At 46.7% G+C, this 17163-nt stretch overlaps 2 protein-coding genes and 1 long non-coding RNA gene across 20 annotated transcripts in view; 2 read left to right on the top strand and 1 right to left on the bottom strand.

The window, feature by feature from the left end:
* Window positions 1–75: 75 nt before the first annotated feature.
* On the bottom strand, window positions 76–2239 carry LOC120897196 (probable tRNA (uracil-O(2)-)-methyltransferase). Its single transcript, XM_040301869.1, has 2 exons — window positions 1755–2239; window positions 76–1685 (listed from the first exon to the last, which is right to left on the bottom strand). Exons 1-2 carry the CDS (start codon window positions 2161–2163, stop codon window positions 169–171), a joined length of 1926 nt encoding a protein of 641 aa, XP_040157803.1. The 5' UTR covers window positions 2164–2239; the 3' UTR covers window positions 76–168.
* A 1952-nt stretch (window positions 2240–4191) lies between these two features.
* LOC120893859 lies at window positions 4192–5115 on the top strand. The gene is made up of 2 exons (XR_005738157.1): window positions 4192–4288; window positions 4359–5115. It is a non-coding gene; the product is annotated as an uncharacterized LOC120893859 (long non-coding RNA).
* An 818-nt stretch (window positions 5116–5933) lies between these two features.
* LOC120896407 (protein phosphatase 1 regulatory subunit 12A) overlaps window positions 5934–17163 on the top strand; it is a 74875-nt gene continuing 63645 nt past the window's right edge. For 8 of the 18 annotated variants that reach the window (XM_040300490.1, XM_040300497.1, XM_040300494.1 and 5 more), the window contains exons 1-2: window positions 5938–6228; window positions 8120–9125. In XM_040300490.1, the coding sequence (XP_040156424.1) occupies window positions 8871–9125 (255 nt within the window). In that variant the 5' untranslated portion in view covers window positions 5938–6228; window positions 8120–8870. Of the gene's footprint in view, window positions 6229–6278; window positions 6596–6725; window positions 6842–8119; window positions 9126–17163 lie in introns of those variants that run through there. The other 10 variants (XM_040300502.1, XM_040300499.1, XM_040300500.1 and 7 more) reach the window with 6 other exon arrangements.

The following is a 17163-nucleotide window of genomic DNA, read 5'->3' as shown; positions in this document are numbered from 1 at the left end:
GTGTCTGGGGATGTGTCGATTTAAAGAAAAGAGTTAAGATTAGATAAAGGTAAGTAAGGGATATGTGAAATTGAGTCGGATGGGGAGAAGTTTAAAATTTATGCAATTTTAAACAGTTTATTTACATCAAATAAAGACGTATCAAGACAATTGGTTCTCTCTCAGCTCTCAGCTTCCGTGGTTGAACTTACAGTCCATCTCTGCCAACGGGCAACCATCCGGATGGTTGACGAAAAACCAACAAACACGTTGCTTAAAGTTAATCGGTTTAAAGCTCTTCACCTTCTTCATTTTCCTCGCAAGGGCCGCATCGAGCGTGTCCGATATTCGAGTCGGTATGCGCAGCTGCACTGTTCCCTTTTCGACGCGGAAAATTTGATGATTGTTGCGCAACAGCGTTTGCAGCCCACCACACTCTGCCTTAAGCGCAACGAGCAGCTCCTGCGGGATCGCTTTCACTAGTTCCTCTAGTGCTAGCGTCCCTCCAGCGTTCCAGCTGCGTTCGGCAAACTCTGCCGGAATGCGTCGCTTTGCCAGCAGCTCTCCGAACACAATCGCCACAATCTTATCCACCACGGATCGATCGATTTTCGTACAATTGCGTACCTTTTCCGTGCTTTCCCTTGGTTTAAATCCTGCCGACCAGCTGCCGGAACTAGGCACATTCTCCTCTGGCGTACCATGTTGAGCCGATTTTTCTTCCGTTTCAGCCCCACTTGATCGTTCATTGATGAATGCTGTTACCCTTCCGTCCTGCTGTTCGTACTCCATCTCCGGGTACGTTCTGGTGCTTCCCACCAGACACGTGCGCTTCGTACTGGGTATACGCAAGCGATCCGTCTCCACCGCGAACCCACAGACGCGTGCAATTTCTGCTGCATAATTCAGAAAATCCCCGTACTGGCTGAGGGCACAGTTTTGCCGCTGATATTTACGCCCATCGAACTCGTACGCACAGCAGGGCAGCAGGAAAAAGCGGCACCGGTACGAGCTTCGTGCCGCAATGACCGGAATCCAGGGCGAAAGTTCGTCCGAATGGTTGCCAATGATCCAGTCGATGTCGGGGAACAGCGACGAGCTGGACGGTACGATCGTTTCGACACGCAAGTCAACCTTCGGCTCGGCCGGATACATATCCCACAGCTTCCGTTTCCTTAAATCGATCCCGTAACCTCGATGGCCTTCCGATGCTAGAATGTATACCAGCAGCCCATTGCCGCAGCCAATGTCCACAAAAGACTGAAGTGACTCGAGCCCCTTGGTCGTTCGCTCCTTTCTCCAAAGCATCAACAGGTACGCCGCTATCGCGATGTCTTCGAAAACGAACTTCTGCGGATCGGTACACTCCGGCCAGATGGATACCATCGATTGGCCATACTTTTGTTTCAGCTCGTTGAAAAGACAATTGTACTGCTCCAGATTGTCCACGAGCGCAAGGGATCGAATGGAGGCGGTGCTCGTGCCCGTCGCATTGGTGGGAATGTTTGATTCCATCCATTTCTGCATTCGTTCCAGCAGTACTTCCCGTAGCCAATAGATCGACCGTTCGTCGATGTTGTCGGTGGACTGGCAGCGAATGGAAAGTGTTCCATGAGTCACTTCCAGCAAGAAGGGAAATGCTGGGAACAAGGTTGTAACTTTATCCTTTTGAAGACACTGCAGCCGCACCCGGAGGAATCTAAAATCTATGAGAACAATACATTAGTTAGTTACAAACTAAATGTAGATAAATAAACCAAGAACTCTTTTCATACCTATCCAACAAGCAACGTCGATTGGCTGGAAAACGTTGATGTTTTTCGGCAGGAGACGGTTTAAAACGATCGCTCCATCGTACTCCTGTTGCGACACTTCATGGAGCGAAATGTTATCCACCTTTTCCTTTCGCACCTCACAGCCAAGGCATAAAAGCCGCTTCCGAGTTTCGTGTTCAAAGCTGTCCAGTTCGGTTTCCACTATTTGGTCCAGCAAATGCTCCGTCGCTTGGGAGGTCTCTTCCGCCGACGGTGGTGCAGTTTTGTACGGTAATATGAGCACATTTTTCACACCAAACAGTTTCTTATTCACCACGTGTGTTTTGAATAGATAGATATCAACCGCTTGCCAAAAGTTCGATATGCAGTCTGGTTTTATTACCGCCTCTGCAATTGTGCGATCAAACATTATTGGAACAAGTTGCGCTGCACAGGAAAAAATGTAAACAAGTGCGATGGAAAACGTAAACACCGCATGCTTCGGCACGGGTGAGCTGTCAAAAACAGCTGGCATTTGCTTTTTCCCATAATTTCTTTATTTTTCTTTTTTTGTTTATTATGCTACATTTCAACAAAAAGATGAAAAAGTGTTGAACTTAGAAAAGCGAATATATATTAAATTAGAAATAATTTTCCATTTAAGCGACTAAACACAGCCAATCTGAATTGCTTTATACCACTACAGCGCAATGATTGCGTGAAAGTAGCCCGCATCACCATCATCAACGTTAGCCCGTTTGCAGTTGTTTGCAGTCCCAACGGCATTTCCATGCTGCCAATCGTTCTCCGATCCGTGGCTACTTTGTTCTCTGCCTTTGATTTCCCTTAGAACTGGGAACAAAAGTATGTAGGGGCCGATTGTACAAATCGAGCCACTTATTGAAGACACCTTCCAGGGCAAACTTTGCGTCCAAAAGAGCCAAATTCTACAAAAATGATCGTATAGCTTCACGTAAAGAGCCAAATTCTTAAATCAAGAGCCAAAATGTGTGAAAGTTCTATGAAATATATGAACTGTTTAGAGCTAACATCTCGATAGCATGCGGCTCGCGACCCGTATTATGCCGAGCGGTGTTCCAGGGTGTTGTTGAAAAGGATAGTCCCGCATCTTCCTTGCTTCCTCCATCGCTCATTACGAGTCATAGTAATTTAGGCCTCCATGAGCTCAATGTACAGATACTTCAGGGGGGTATTTTAAGCCAACATCCACTAATAACGTATTTTTTCCTGTTTCTAGTACTTTTTAACCAGCTTTTTAACATAATTTTGGTAAACCTCACAACACCCTGAAAACCGAAAAGCTCTGAAGATAGTCATACGATGTAAATCAAATTTTGGCTGTTCAGATGCATGAGGAGATCTCTAATCGCCTCCAGAAATTAGAGATGAGACGGGTATTTTGTCGTCTACTCCACTGTTACTGTGCTCATCTGATCTGCTTTGCCACTTACGCCACCGGTTAAATCTATTGTTTACGCCAGGGGTCTCCAAACTTTTCACTTCGCGGGCCGCATAGCTTTACAAATGTCGGTTTTGAGGGCCATTTTGGTGTCACCTTTAGCTAATATTCGAACATTTAACCTTCTTTTTAATGAGAAAATCCCAACTGAATGTATCAATGTAGAAAATAATCAAACTAATAAAATGTGTGTTTAAGTCTTTATAAAGTTATCACGGGCCGCATTATAGGCTCTCGAGGGCCGTATGCGGCCCGCGGGCCGTAATTTGGAGACCCCTGGTTTACGCTTCGCGTTGATTGAGGTCCCTTTAAGCGTCCTTTAAAACCAGCAAGAATAATGTCTGCATACGGCTGAATAGGCTAGGATTGGTATGGTCTTGCTTATTGTAGTAGGAAGCGTTTCTTCGGAAGATGTCGCAGTTGCCTGCCACAGGTCGACATTTCATTAGGTTATCTGCCATGTGATCGCTTAGGAGCTCAACTAGCCTTTGTCTGCCACTGGCTAAGAATGTTTTACTAGCCCATAATCTCCTTTGATATGCATGTTGTTCAACTGTTAGACCCAGTATTTCAGCTAGCAAAGAATCCTCTAAAAACGACTGCCAGATTAAGCGGAAATCGGTGCAAGGTTAACTGCAAATTCAATTTACTTTAACCGTAAACCAATAAATTTCGTTTCTAAAGTAACCTTCCAATCTTTGCAAGATGGCCCAGTCAATATGCGTCATAAAAAAAAAAACAAAATCCAATGTATCTCCATGAAGTCAATCCATCAATCATCATTACACTGGACAGTGACGACATTGAAGCGAATCTGTACCTCCGATAACAACGGGTCGTTTGATCCAAGCCAACGATCTGGTACTAGAAAGATAACCAGGATTTCTACTATCTTACTAGGAGGGATGGTGGGAAGCGGAAAAATGTCATTTTTAATTAAAAATAAAACCCTTAGCGCGCAGAAGACGAGCGCTGAGTGTTGTGATGAGTGTAATCGCCTTTGGCAATGCGAAAAGCTGCGATTTGATATCAGCCCCAATTACGTGGCTGAGGCGCGTAACACTAACACACAACGGTAAGGCAATCCGGCCCTGACGGGGAGGGCCATTCGCACCGGATGATAAACGTGTTAATTTAATCTACAGCCGATAGTCTCGATTGTTGTCTCAAGTGCTACGCTCCCGCTGATAGGTTATCATCGTTCATCGTCTTCGTAGTTTGGAACGACCGTGTCCAACCGTGGAAGTGCCGTCTCGCAGTGTTCGGGCAGCGTGTCAACAGTTTACACAAGCCAGCCCAATCATGGCTTTTGGAGACGGCGATTCCGTGCCATCGAGCAAACTGCTTGCTGTGGTAGAGCCCTCCGACCAGGACATTGCTATCCAGCACGTGCCATCGGCTGGCTCATCGGTGGGAATCGACTTCCTGCTGCTTGTTTGCTTCCTGGTGATGATCTTGCTGGTCGGGTTCGTGTTGCGACTGTTTCTTCAAATGTGGCGTGCCCGCATCGAGTGCCAATGGACGGAGGATGCGGCCGTAGTACGGCGATTAGTTTAGCGAGATAGTGCAAATTGTTAAACGCATCGGGCGCTGCCGGAAGGGAGCGAGTGGCGGGAACAGGGCCGAAAGTGGGAGGTTGATCTGTGATATTTGGTGCACTTGCGTCATGGGCGATCATAAACATGTGTGGTGTGATTTTATTGAAGGGAGGGACATTATTTTACTGCCCCGTTTATTTCACTGCAGCGACGTATGACGACACACACGCACACACTGTACTGTGATAGATGATGGAAGGGGGTTCGAAAGTAACGATGGATTGGAGTGCTCGAACCAGAAAATCAGCTGATGGTGATCAGCTGAGGAGAACTGAAATTAATAAAAAGTCAGTGAAGTAGCTTACAGTCTCTGCGGTCTTATTTTTCAATTTTGCTTTGGAGCTACACGTTATTGATGGGTAGTATTTCAATACATTTACAAATTAGACCCTACAGATGTCTACTGGTCACATTTCCTCCCTTCATATTTATACGTAAGTTTCTTATTTTCATTTCAAAACGAACAACAACAAAATTTAGATAGAAAAACTAAAGTAAATCGACCGTAAAAGGAAACGAGGTGTTTTAAAATAACGGTGACTTATTCAAAATCATTACTAGCGCCATCTATTGGATTTCTCCCAGACACGAACCAAATGCAATAATTAGACAAAAGAGAAAAAATCACGATCAAAAGCATGTGATTTAAGTTAATTGTGCAAAACGTTTAATAAATATTTATAATTATGCAAACTTTTCAAATTGTTGTGCAGATAAAACATAAATTTTCAAACAACTTTTCTTTTGCACATTCATTCCCCTTTCCGCACTGCATCACAAACTGATCGATTATGTGTCAAAATGTCACGCAACGCGTTTTTACGCAATCGGTTCAGGCTGGACCGTGCAACATTGTCATCCACCATGGTGGTTTTTTGTAAAATTTGATTTTTGTGGCATTTCCTGTAACATACTTTCGACAAGCTTGTGAGCTTTTTTATCCAGTTTTCTGAAGCTAAATATGATAAAAATAATTTTTTCTACAGTCATTCGACTTTTTGTATATATTTTGCGCGTGAAAAATCAAAACCTGTGCGAGCATTAGCAACGCACTGTCCCCGGAGTTCCCAGGTCCCCCGTACGTCAAACGGTAACGCACTGTCAAACGGGCACCCGGATGGCCGAACCTGCCGATCGTTCTGGTACGTGGTGGCTGTACGACAAGCGAGCAGCAGAGAGAGCGAGCACAAGAAATGTGAATTCGTGAAGGCAAATTTCGCACAGTGAACGCAGCGTAGCCCCCGGAGGAAAAAGCACACACGCACACACCGTAGCCGCAGCCGCGTGGATTCGTCGACCGTCGTTCGTGCCGCAACGACACTACGCAACGGCCGCAAACGTTTGCCGTGCTCTTCCGCTGCTGTGCTGCGAAAAGTTGGTGTTGCAAGGCGCGCCGCAGCAAAGCCAAGGCTGAGAGGTTGGATATATCTGTAGCTCTTTTTTTTTCTTCTCCTTTTCATCTGTTCTGTGTGTGCGCTGCTGTGTGTCGTCTCCTAAGCCCCGCTACAACAGTGGGGCTCTTTTTTTTGTGCGCGTTGTGTGTAGCCAGTCAGCCAGCCTGCCTGCCTGCTTCTTCGTCGTTGTCGCCGTCGTTGTCGCGTCGTTCGACATCGTTTTGCGCCCGTGTGTGCTGCTGTGTGCTGCTCCCATTCCGCGTTCTCGCGTGTGTGCGTACTTAAATAGAAATCAGAGGAGGACGGTTTTTTCCTCTTCTTCTCAGCACCCTGCTTCTTTTTCTGCTGCTGCTGCTTCTTCTTCCTGCTCTTTGCTGCGTGTGGCTCACGGTAAAAGGGCGGGGGTGAAAACGGGACATCCATCTCTGTGTGTGCGCGCGCCCCCCTAACAAGTGTGGAATCTTTCACTGGCCTGACTGCGATGCGTGCAGTGTGTGTGTGTGTGTGTGTGTGTCTGTGCTTTAGCATTTGGTGTGTGGTGTAGCGAATGTGGCGGAATCCGCCACAATTTCCAACCCGATGCGCAAGGCTAGTGAGCGTGAACGAGCAAGAGCGAGCGGGCGACCGAGCGAGTGTGTGAGTGAGCGAGAAGCGAGGCTGTTGGTGAAGTGCATCTGCCCCCTTCTGGAGAAGGAATCGCTGTTTTTTGCTTTTTGTTGACGCAGAAAAAGGGCATTTTGACCATGGCCGGGCTGTTCCGTCGTGATCGGATCAAGGGATTTCGGTTGCAATTTGCACGTCACTCACTGTTTGGTGGGGTGCCGCTCGGGGGAGGGGGAGGAGGATTGTGTTTGTCGCGGAACCCTCGGAATCATATGCATACTCGATTGGTGATCTTCTCTCCCCCTGTGTGTGTGTGTGTACGCGCGCGTGTGTGTGTGTTGATGTGCGTTCGCGAACAGTTGCCCATACCTGTGTGCGCCTGTGTATCCATGTGTGTATGTGTGTGATACGTACGCACTGTATGTGTGTACCGCTCCGCCACACGGTTCTCTGTGGCCCGATCGTAGCGGGGCCCTTGAGAGATGGCGTTTTGAACGCGAGATGTGAAAAATTATTTTTATTTCAGTCATCACACACACACACACACACACATGGGCGAGACACCACCAGTGCTAGAAGGGGTGGCGGAGAAACGGGGCGATGGGGATGGTGGAAAAAAACAGAGAGAACACTTGGTCACTTGGATTTATGTAACGCGCGCGCTGGTGGTGCGCCGTGGGGCAAGATAAAATAAAATAAAATACCTCGCACACACACACACACACACACACACACATACAAACTCGCAAATACGCGCGGTCGCGGTCCGCAACGGCAAAAACTTATCGTCTGCTACATCCCTGTCCCTTTGTGCCTGAGGCAACACAGGGGCGAAAAAGGGTTTGAAATTGACACACAAACTCTAACAGACGAAAATGCAAAGTTTCGGATTTTTTTATTTATTTATTTTTTTTTTGCTGCATCCCAATTGTGTCCTGCGAGTGCATGTGAAGGTAATATAGGCACAATTGCACGACCAGTAAACACATACACAATTGAGTGGATCAGCATTAAACGGCACCGTCCTTCACCGAAAAGTGACGTTTTGTTTTCGGATGGAGAGGAGGACAATGCTGTGCAGGGGAAGGAAGATGCATTTCTCCGCTATCAGGTGTGGCGCCTACTGCGATGGGCCAGACGGCAGAAAAAGGGACTGTTTCGTCTAAGCGCTCAAGGGCTCCGAGCCCACAGCACACAGCAGCACTGGAGAGAGATTACCGTTTTTAACACCAATTTATTGTTTTTCTTTGCATTTCACTTTCCATTTCGCAGCGTTTTTTTAAAACACTCTCCTTTTCTCTCTAATTTTAGCAAACCCACGTCGTGAACCGTTAAAAAACACCCGAAAAAAAAGAAACAACCTCAAACCTCTGGAAGAAGGTACTCCCGTGCGCGCGCGTCTTTCGCTCATCGCGGCAGCATCCAGCCATCCGGGCAGGCCTGTATAGTAATTGACCTTTTGGGGGAACACAGAACACAGCAGCGCCCGTGTGCGTGTGCAAACCTGTGTGCTGCTGTGGCACCACTGGGCGGTGGTGGTGGTGGTGGGTCGGTCGTTGTATGCCCCGAGCGCAAAGGCCGGAAGGTGATGTGTGCGTTTATGGTTTCGGATGTGTCGCTGTTGGTAGTCGCTAGACGACGGGCAGCAGCAGCCTCCCTTGACAACGAGCGCCACCGGCGGTAGTGTTTCGGAGTGTTGGTTGGTGCGCCGCTCTATCCCCGAACCAAAAGGAAACGGTTCTTTTAAGCCGCGTTTCGGAAACTACTGAAATCGCCTGCACGCATTCGAGCCGCGACAAAAAAAGGTGATCCCCGTAAGCGTGCCGTGTGTCTCTACTTGTGTGAATGTTTTGTGTGTGTGTGTTTGAATTTGTGAATTTAAGAATTTGTGCAAAAAAGAAGCTCTCTTTGAGATATTGTGGTTTGTGAGATAAATTAGAGAAAAGAAGAAAATAGCTCCACAGTGCGCGCTTAAAATTTTCCACTTTTTGCGTGCGTAAGCAATTGGTAGCGTGTGTGTGTGTGTGTTTGTGTGCGCGCGCGCCAGTGAAAAGGATTCAACATGTCGCTGGATAACCGGAACACCTCGGCCCAGTACAAGCGGGCCGAGCAGCTGAAGCGCTGGGAGGAGTCGGAGATGAACAAAAAGCTGAGCGGCGCGCCGAAGAGCCCCTCGTCGCGGCGCATCAAATTCTCGTCCGGCTGCATCTTTCTGGCGGCCTGCGTCGCCGGCGACAAGGAGGAGGTGGAGTGGCTGCTCAAGAACGGGGCCGACATCGATACGGCCAACGTGGACGGGCTGACCGCGCTGCATCAGGTGAGTGGGGGCCGCATTGGTGGCCCGAAGGAGGTGGATTACAAAATTGTTTCCTTTTTTCTTGTAGAACGTTATATATGTGTGTGATTACACATTTCATTAGAGAGACACAATTGGCACAGTAGCAACGGATGGTTTCGATGGCTGCTAGTTGAAACGCTTTCATCCAGCAAGAGCCAATTTATTTCTCATTGTGCATTGTGGATGGTGGAACGCGATTTTACATGCTCAAACATTGCGTTAAGGGCATGCCAAGAGTTGATGCAAAGCGTTCAGAGAGCCATAAGCACTCCTGTTAGTGCAACTAAGTGTGTCCCTTCACCTTGGAGACGAATGTTTGGGTTTTGCTTATCGATGATAAGCTTGTCTACATTCCCGAACTGCGCTGATTGCATAGAGGAAATGGGAGGAAAACAATGGTTATCAGCGCTGTACAACGATCCCATTGATACGATACGATACGATGAGTCAGGCACTCCTTCATGCGATCTTACAGACAGACTGCGAAGGATCAATGTCCAAGGCAACTAAATAGTACATATTTAACATAATTTTTCTATCATTTATCTGTTTTAATAAGCAAACGCGAAAAAATGGTTTGAAATTGTGTCCGTTCGCCACCCCACATATTGCTACTGTGCAACCTATGTGTCACGCACGACGAGAAAATTGCAGCGAAAAAAGGCGCACGACGTTCACTGCAAGCAAAATCATGAAATGTTTGAGTTCAACGACCCAGCATGACCTATTGCGCCCTTTTGCCAATGTGTCCTGCAGTATGCTGTGTTGTGAGGCGCACTGCTTTAAATGTTTCAATGCAATTGTGGACATAATTTAAACTCTAGAATCGAGGTAGAATGTAGCAGCACTACACTGACAGTGAAAAGTCTTCCCCCCGTACCTTACGAACATGCTTATGGTAATGATAAGGCCAGCAAAAGGGTTTCCTTTGTTTACAATGCATTTTAGCGCGTTGGTCGCGCAATTTTGCGTGTGTGTGTGTGTTTGTGAGGTAAACATAGGCACTCACGCCTTAGTGGATGCCGCCAACGCGTAGCTCACCGATTTGTTGTTGTTTTGCCTGTGATTTGCTGTGCTGGCGGGGTGGGCTGGTGGGCTTTTTTTTTGAACCTACTACTACTACCCGCCACCGTCCCACCGGCTAATAAGAGCGTGAGCGCTTGCGCTGCCTTTCCGCCACGTACAGCTGGTTTGCTTTCATTCACGTGCCGCGTTTTACGCCGCCGCCTGTAGGCAGTTGTGCAGAAGAAGTTGCATGGCAAATAGGAGGGCTCGAAAGGACATCGCGGAACTCCCGGTCCCGGTTACTCACCACTACCACTGTGTTGCGAGTGACCGTTCCAGGTTTTCACTCTGTGCGGGCATGCGCATTTTTTGTGTTTTGTAAGTTCAAGTTTCTTTGTTTTGTATGTACTCTGACTCCCTTCAAACAGAAGGAGATCCTTTGTTTACATTTGACGTTAGTGGGATTTTTTTTGCGGTATGCAGAAAAATCTAATAATTAATTTCTGTTTTGTAGGTCAAATATTTTAAATTATTTTTCCAACTTTTCCCATGATTGCTCTCACGAGAATTAAAAAAAAAGAAGAAAAATTTCATTACCCTACGCTCGTTGTGTGAGTATGTATGTGTTGTTTGGTAGAGGGTTTTTTAAAAAAAAGGACAACGTTCTGCTCTCGCGCAGCAAGCCGATCGAATTCAGAGTGCTTGCGATTTTCGTTTGCTAATTTTAGCGCTGTCTCACAAAACAAGAATAGCACGCATTTTCCGCAAAGTCGCAACGATCTCGGTGCGTGTTGTTCGGTGTGCTGTTGTTGCCTTGCCCTCGGCCTCGGCGGTTCAGGATGAACCAACCCCCTCGTGGTTTGGTGGTGTGCGGCGACTTTCACGAAGATGGTGGCCCGCTGGCCATGATCTCGTCTCCCTGCTGCCGCGGTTAATTTCGTCCGACCGGCACGCGCGAAAAACCTTTTTTGACTCATCCTCCTCCGTTCTCGAAAGGCAGCGGGTTTGAGGAAGCTAAAAGCAGGCCGTATTGAAATGTGCAAATGTGCTGGGGGCGAAAGATTGGCTAGCCACAACGCCGCAACGCAACAAAGTAAATTGTTTATGGAGCTGCTGGTGTTTTCCTTGGACGCTGGATGTGTGTGTGTGGTCTATCGGCTGCGAGCCAACGGAAATGGATGGACCGCCGAGATCTGCTAGAAGTTTGCGCCGTGGTGTGTGCGAACATCAGGCGGAAGTACCGATCTCGTTCGATTGTGCGTTTGATGGTTACATTGGGTTATTATGAATTTTGGAGCAAGCAGCATCGTTTGATCGTCGTTATTCTTTATTTGCAATTTTTTATTATAAATATTTGTGTGATGCCGCCTATAGGCGCTATAGGCGCCCAATGACAATAAATATATCCTTGAAAATAAATCATAACGTTATAGCGTAGCGTAACGTATAACAGGAGTAGCGCCAGCAATTAGATAATTAAAAATGTTTAAACAGCAGTAAGTTTGACGCAGATAGAAACAAGATCTGATAGTATTAATAGTCTAGTATTACGGTACTTTGTGAGCATATTAGTTTTTGAGGCTTAAGTGATTTCTTTTTATGATTTTGAATCACCAATTTTAAGAGCCAATGAGATCCTCAGATTTGCTTCAGTTTTCAAACATCTTTATTTTGCTTATGTATTTGCTTGTTTTTTTTTTCAGTATTGGAGCGTTTTACGATGCTAGCCAGCTTTTTTTGGAGTTTGACAGTTGGCGGCTGTAATCATGTCAACACTCCATACAAAACCACTCACAAAACTAGACTGCGATTTTCAGCCTTAAAGCTCCCAATTGACAGTTTCGAGCAAGAATAACCTGGAATTTGAGCAAAGTCCCTTAAAGTAGAGCCTTAAACTGCATTAGATTAAGGAAATTTAGAAAAAAGCCTTTAAAAGCAATTGTGATTCGGCTTTTTCGATACTTTCTTCTAGATTCGCTAGGAAAAAATGATGGAAATAACAAACACACCAAATCTTGGCGCTTTTAACAAACTTAATCACACACAAATCCACTTTTTCAGGCGTATCGAGTACTAATTGAGCAGATATGGAAGAACAATTTCGAGCAAATGTCACTTGGGCTAGAATTCGATTCGAGTTCCTGCTGGAAAAAAATGTCAAAACAGGGTCGTGTTTTCATTTATCCCAAGGTGCATCAAAGAGATCATGTGATGGAATCTAGAATCAAAGTGTATATAGACCAAGTGGTCTTAAAGCTTATTTTTTATAACCAAATTTGAATATCACTTTTTGACATGATGGGTGAAAATTTCTTTCTGGAAGCTTGACGAATACACAAAACACTCTTAAAATCTTCATTCAGAAACAGAAGCGATAAAAAATCAGCCTTCTAAATTCATACACCTTGGGATAAACCCATCTGTATATTATACCCACTTTGATAGCTGCTCGAAAACTGCTATACAATGCAAACAGCTGTCGGGCTGAAATTTCAGCCAACGATCTTAAAAGGGAAAGATGCCCATTACCTTTGCGGATACCCATACACCAGAATATCTTTGTAATAATATGGTGGAATCAGTGGCGTATTTAACGGTAAGCAAAGTAAGCAATTGCGGGGGGCCCCGTCAATGAGGGGCCCCGGAATCTTTAGTCCATTATCCATAACAGTTGATAGAATATGGCACTGTATTAGCAAGGAGGGCCCCGTGGGTGATGGACTTTGGGGCCCCGCGCTAGACGAACCCTAAGCACCCCCCCCCCCCCCCCCCCGGCAGCAAGCAAATTTAAGTTGAAATGTTACATAATCAAAGACAGATGCCGAGTACCCCCCAGTAATCATGTAAGGGGCCTCAACACTTCTTACTGCTTAGGGCCCCCGACACTGTAAACCCGCTGCTGGGTGGAATGTATATTAATGTCTCAGATGTTATTGAAACAATACTACTCTTGTGTATCGACCCCATTAGTCAGATTTTGAACATTTTGGAACTTTGGCCCTTATAATACATGAAAATACATCTTTTTTGCCAACTAATCTACCGCACAAAATTGCTGCCTTTTACAATTGTTACCTTAGAGTCGGTCCAATATTAGAGGTAAACCTCTGCCCCATCTCTTGAAGTGCACGATCGAGTATTTTGCCACCGCCCTCAGTCGGGCATTATGTCTAGTAAAGTAGCTAATTAAGCGATTATATTTTTTTACGATCACGCTTCGTCAAACGCTGCACATCAACATCGAGCTGCCTGCCTGCCTTTTTGCCATCAGCAGCAGCCGCACCATCTCCATCCACACCCCGTATCTGCTTGCGGCGTCGATAAAGCTGCGTGACGGATCCGGGGCTACTTGAATCGACAGTAAAACAAATAATCGTCGTTGCAGGAAAGCGCACACAACGGCACGAGAGAGAGAGAGAGAAGGTAGCGCAGCATTATAATGCACCCGAGGTGGGGTGGGACCCACCGCTCGGTGCCATTCAATACCTGCCGGATTCGGTTTTGTGTGTCCGAAGATCGGTCGCTTGGCCCGAGACAGTGGGGCCCCGGGGTTGCAAAAGGTCAGCTGCGATGAATGAATGAATTGAGCCATTGAATAAAGCATAAATTTCTTTAAAGACCAATCGCGACAAGCGGGCGGAACGATTGTAAGTGTGTGTGTGTTTGTTTGTGTGGCAGTAAAAGCTTTCAATGATGTGCACAGACACTGTGCTGGTGAACGGGCGAAAGGAGGCCCCCCCCTTTTTACAGCGTGCCGTTTTAAGCCAAAAAACGAGCCGATATTTTCGATACAATTTCGTCTCCGACAGTTGGTGGGTGCTCCTTTGTCGCCCGCCCCTGGGAGGCAGCAGCAACGCACAAAACCAGTGCGAACAAGAAGTCGTTTTCGGTCATCCCCGGGACGACGGCCAGCGTCTTCGTCTCGAGGGGTAGGGTGCACCGTAAATTAACCATAGCACACATATCAAAATTCGCATTAAAATCCGGTCTCCGTCTTGCCTCTGCTGTTGCACCTCATGTACCGCAAAAGAACACGACCAGACGACGACCAAGGAGAAGTTGGTGATTCGCGGCGGGTTGTGTTGTTGGGCTGACGATCGCGCCACACATCTTGCTCTCTCCTCCCTTTCACTCACTGCTTTTTATGCGTCGCGCCGTCGCTGCCGAATCATCGTCGACGACTCGACCGTGATCGTGATGTGTGTTTGTTGGTCCGTGTCGTGCAAGAAAACCCTTTTTTGACGCGAGAGTCGATGAAATAAAATAAAAATTAATTCGATGCTTGCGAGCGCGAGCGGACGGGCACTGAGAGATGATCATCTGATGCATATGGCCGTCCGAGGCTGGCGAGAGGGAAGGCTCATTCGTTGCATTTCGGTCGAGATTTTGCATGCACATCAGGTTTTGCCATTTTGCACGGGCAGAAAGACACACACACACACACACACGGGCAACCTAGACACTGGCGTGCCAGATGCACACTCGAGATGGCGCGCTCTCGTGCGCTGATAAGGTAATTAGTTTCGTGGAGATGTTATGAAAAACAGTAAGTCCCACTGCTTCACCGTTGGCTGGCCGGTTTTTATTTTATTTTTGCAAATCCTGCACAAAACCGATGGTGGCTGGTGTGTCTGGTGGTGGGATCCAAAATCGATTTGAAAATTTATTTATATCCATTACCCCGCCAACGATGGCCGGTTATGAGGCAGCAGTAGAGCGATGTGTTTATCGTACAGACAGTTTCGCTCGCTTGTCCGTGTGTGTTAATGTTGCTGAGTAAGGGAACGCGTTCGATCGATGGATCGGAACCGCCACAAACCTGCCAGAGAAAGTGTTGTTGAGTAAGCATGTGTTGTAAAATGATTTTCGGTAGAAGCTTAATCGACCATGAAGCGGTGGTGGGTAATATTTGCAATCATTAGGGGAGTTTTACGATTCCAAGTAGTGTTTTTTTTTTGTGCAGTCTGACATTTGTCAACGATCGTTTATCGCACAAACCATGAAACAAACTCAGGCCTTGGTTTTCAGCCGAGATGTATTTCGAATTGAAAACAAGAATTGAAATTTCCGTAAGCATTTTCGTGTGCTCGAATAACGTTACTTTAATTCAAATATTGTATTGTTTGTTTGTTTGTTATTTTTTTTACGGCCTGGCCGTGTTAACCCCTTTCGAGGAAGTGTATTTTATTGAAATATTGTAATTGGAAGTGTTAAAATTGTTTTTTTACAATTAAAAAAACGTGATATAGCTGTTTCCAGCCCGAAAACCAATCGATTCCTAGATCGTTTGTAAAAAATTGTCGAAATCCGGAATGCAATTGTCATACAAACATGGAAAATACATACATCCTATTTACTAACCTTATTTTTTGATTATTTTAGATTAATTCTAGAAAGTATAACGGAGAGCTTGAAGCATCTTTCATAAAGCCTGACTTAATTCATTTCGTTTGCTACAGGAAGGAAGCGTTATACGTAGCAAAACGTAACTCCGAAAATTTGGTCCTTCGTACCGGATTAGGTGTTACTGTCGCATTACGTCATTCTTTGTAGCGTCCTACGCAAGTAGCGTTGTTATTATTGCGTGGAGTGCTGCAACAGCTGCTCTCACTTACATTGAAATCATCAGGACAATATTTATTGAAAAAAAGATGCGATCGTCACCGATAAAACAAACCACTTAACGATTATGGCGCGCTTAATACGCGTTATTGAAACAAACAACACATGGCGTAAAACTTGAATATTTGCAGACCCATCGTACGTCATGCAATGAGAATAGGATGTGTGATGCACACGCCAAAAATCGCCAACCATGGCTCTACTCTACAGAATAATCCACGAGGGTGGAGGGTGGCTGATGGTGATGATCGTGATCGCACTGTGATAGTGATGGTTCGCTTACTTCGCCTCGGTCTACTTCCCGTTCCATCTAGCGATCTGCGCGAATGGCAAAGCGCAAACACACAAATGCGCTTCTGTGAACTCTCCCCAAACCGTTTGAGCGACTGTTGCAGTAGTCTAGCATCCGAATCGATTCCAGGAGATCTGCACCGGTCAACTGCACCGGGCCGGGGCCACATCTGGATTCGTTTATAACGATCGACGCACGCCGCGCACCGGTTTTGATGAACGAATTCCAGAAAACCTCTGCGCCAGCGTGCCGCTTTCACTTGCCCATTGCGCCGCGGTCGGTAATGGTTGGTCGTCGTCGGAAAATTGCAAACTCCGCGGTCCCTCTTTTGGTGGTTGCGATCGATCGATCAGCGGTCCGGTGATTCACGATCCACAAGCCTGGACCGCTCCGCACTCACTACACCACCGCGCTCTACATCTTCATGGCTTTCTAGCTGCACCATTAAAGAGGGGGATTGCACCCGGCAAAGGCAGACACAGGGCAGTGCAGTACGCGCTTCTGGTGCTGTGCCTGCCTGCACTACATTGCCACACCACGCGTTCGCTGCGGCCGGGCGCAAGTGTCCGCGCAGTAGGGTAGAACCGTGCTGCAGTAACAACAGCATAATTATTGTTTTATGCTCGGGCACGGGGGCAGGCTTTTGTTGTTGCTGCTGCTCTTCTACGTACGGTGGTTTTGTACACTCCTCCACCACATCGCTGCTGCTGCTGCGCTACCGTTATAAGTGCATGTTTGTTATTGCAGCCGCCTTCGCGAGGCGAACCGTGGCACAACACAACACAGTGGTTTATGCGGTTCCCGCTCTTGCGTCTGCGAGAGCCAGTGTTTTCCTCGTTTTTCCCACTTTCCATGCAGCCAGCCACTATGATTATGGTGCTACGGTGGTGGGTGTTGTTGCCGTGTTCTCTGCCCCTTTGCCGTGCCCGTATTCAAACAATACACCCAACACCCTCACGGTGCCAATGGGTAATGGGTTTAGGTTGGAACTCGGCCTTTCCTTGCTCACTCTTCTCGCATGTTTTTTGCCCACCTCACACCAATATCGTATCATGGTAATCCGCCGGAAAATCCTTACGGATCCCCGCGGAGGGTAGG

Source organism: Anopheles arabiensis, chromosome 2, assembly GCF_016920715.1.
Source record: "Anopheles arabiensis isolate DONGOLA chromosome 2, AaraD3, whole genome shotgun sequence".
Lineage (NCBI taxonomy): Eukaryota > Metazoa > Arthropoda > Insecta > Diptera > Culicidae > Anopheles > Anopheles arabiensis.
Note: the sequence above shows the minus strand (reverse complement) of the source record. Positions and strands in the feature narration are given on the sequence as shown.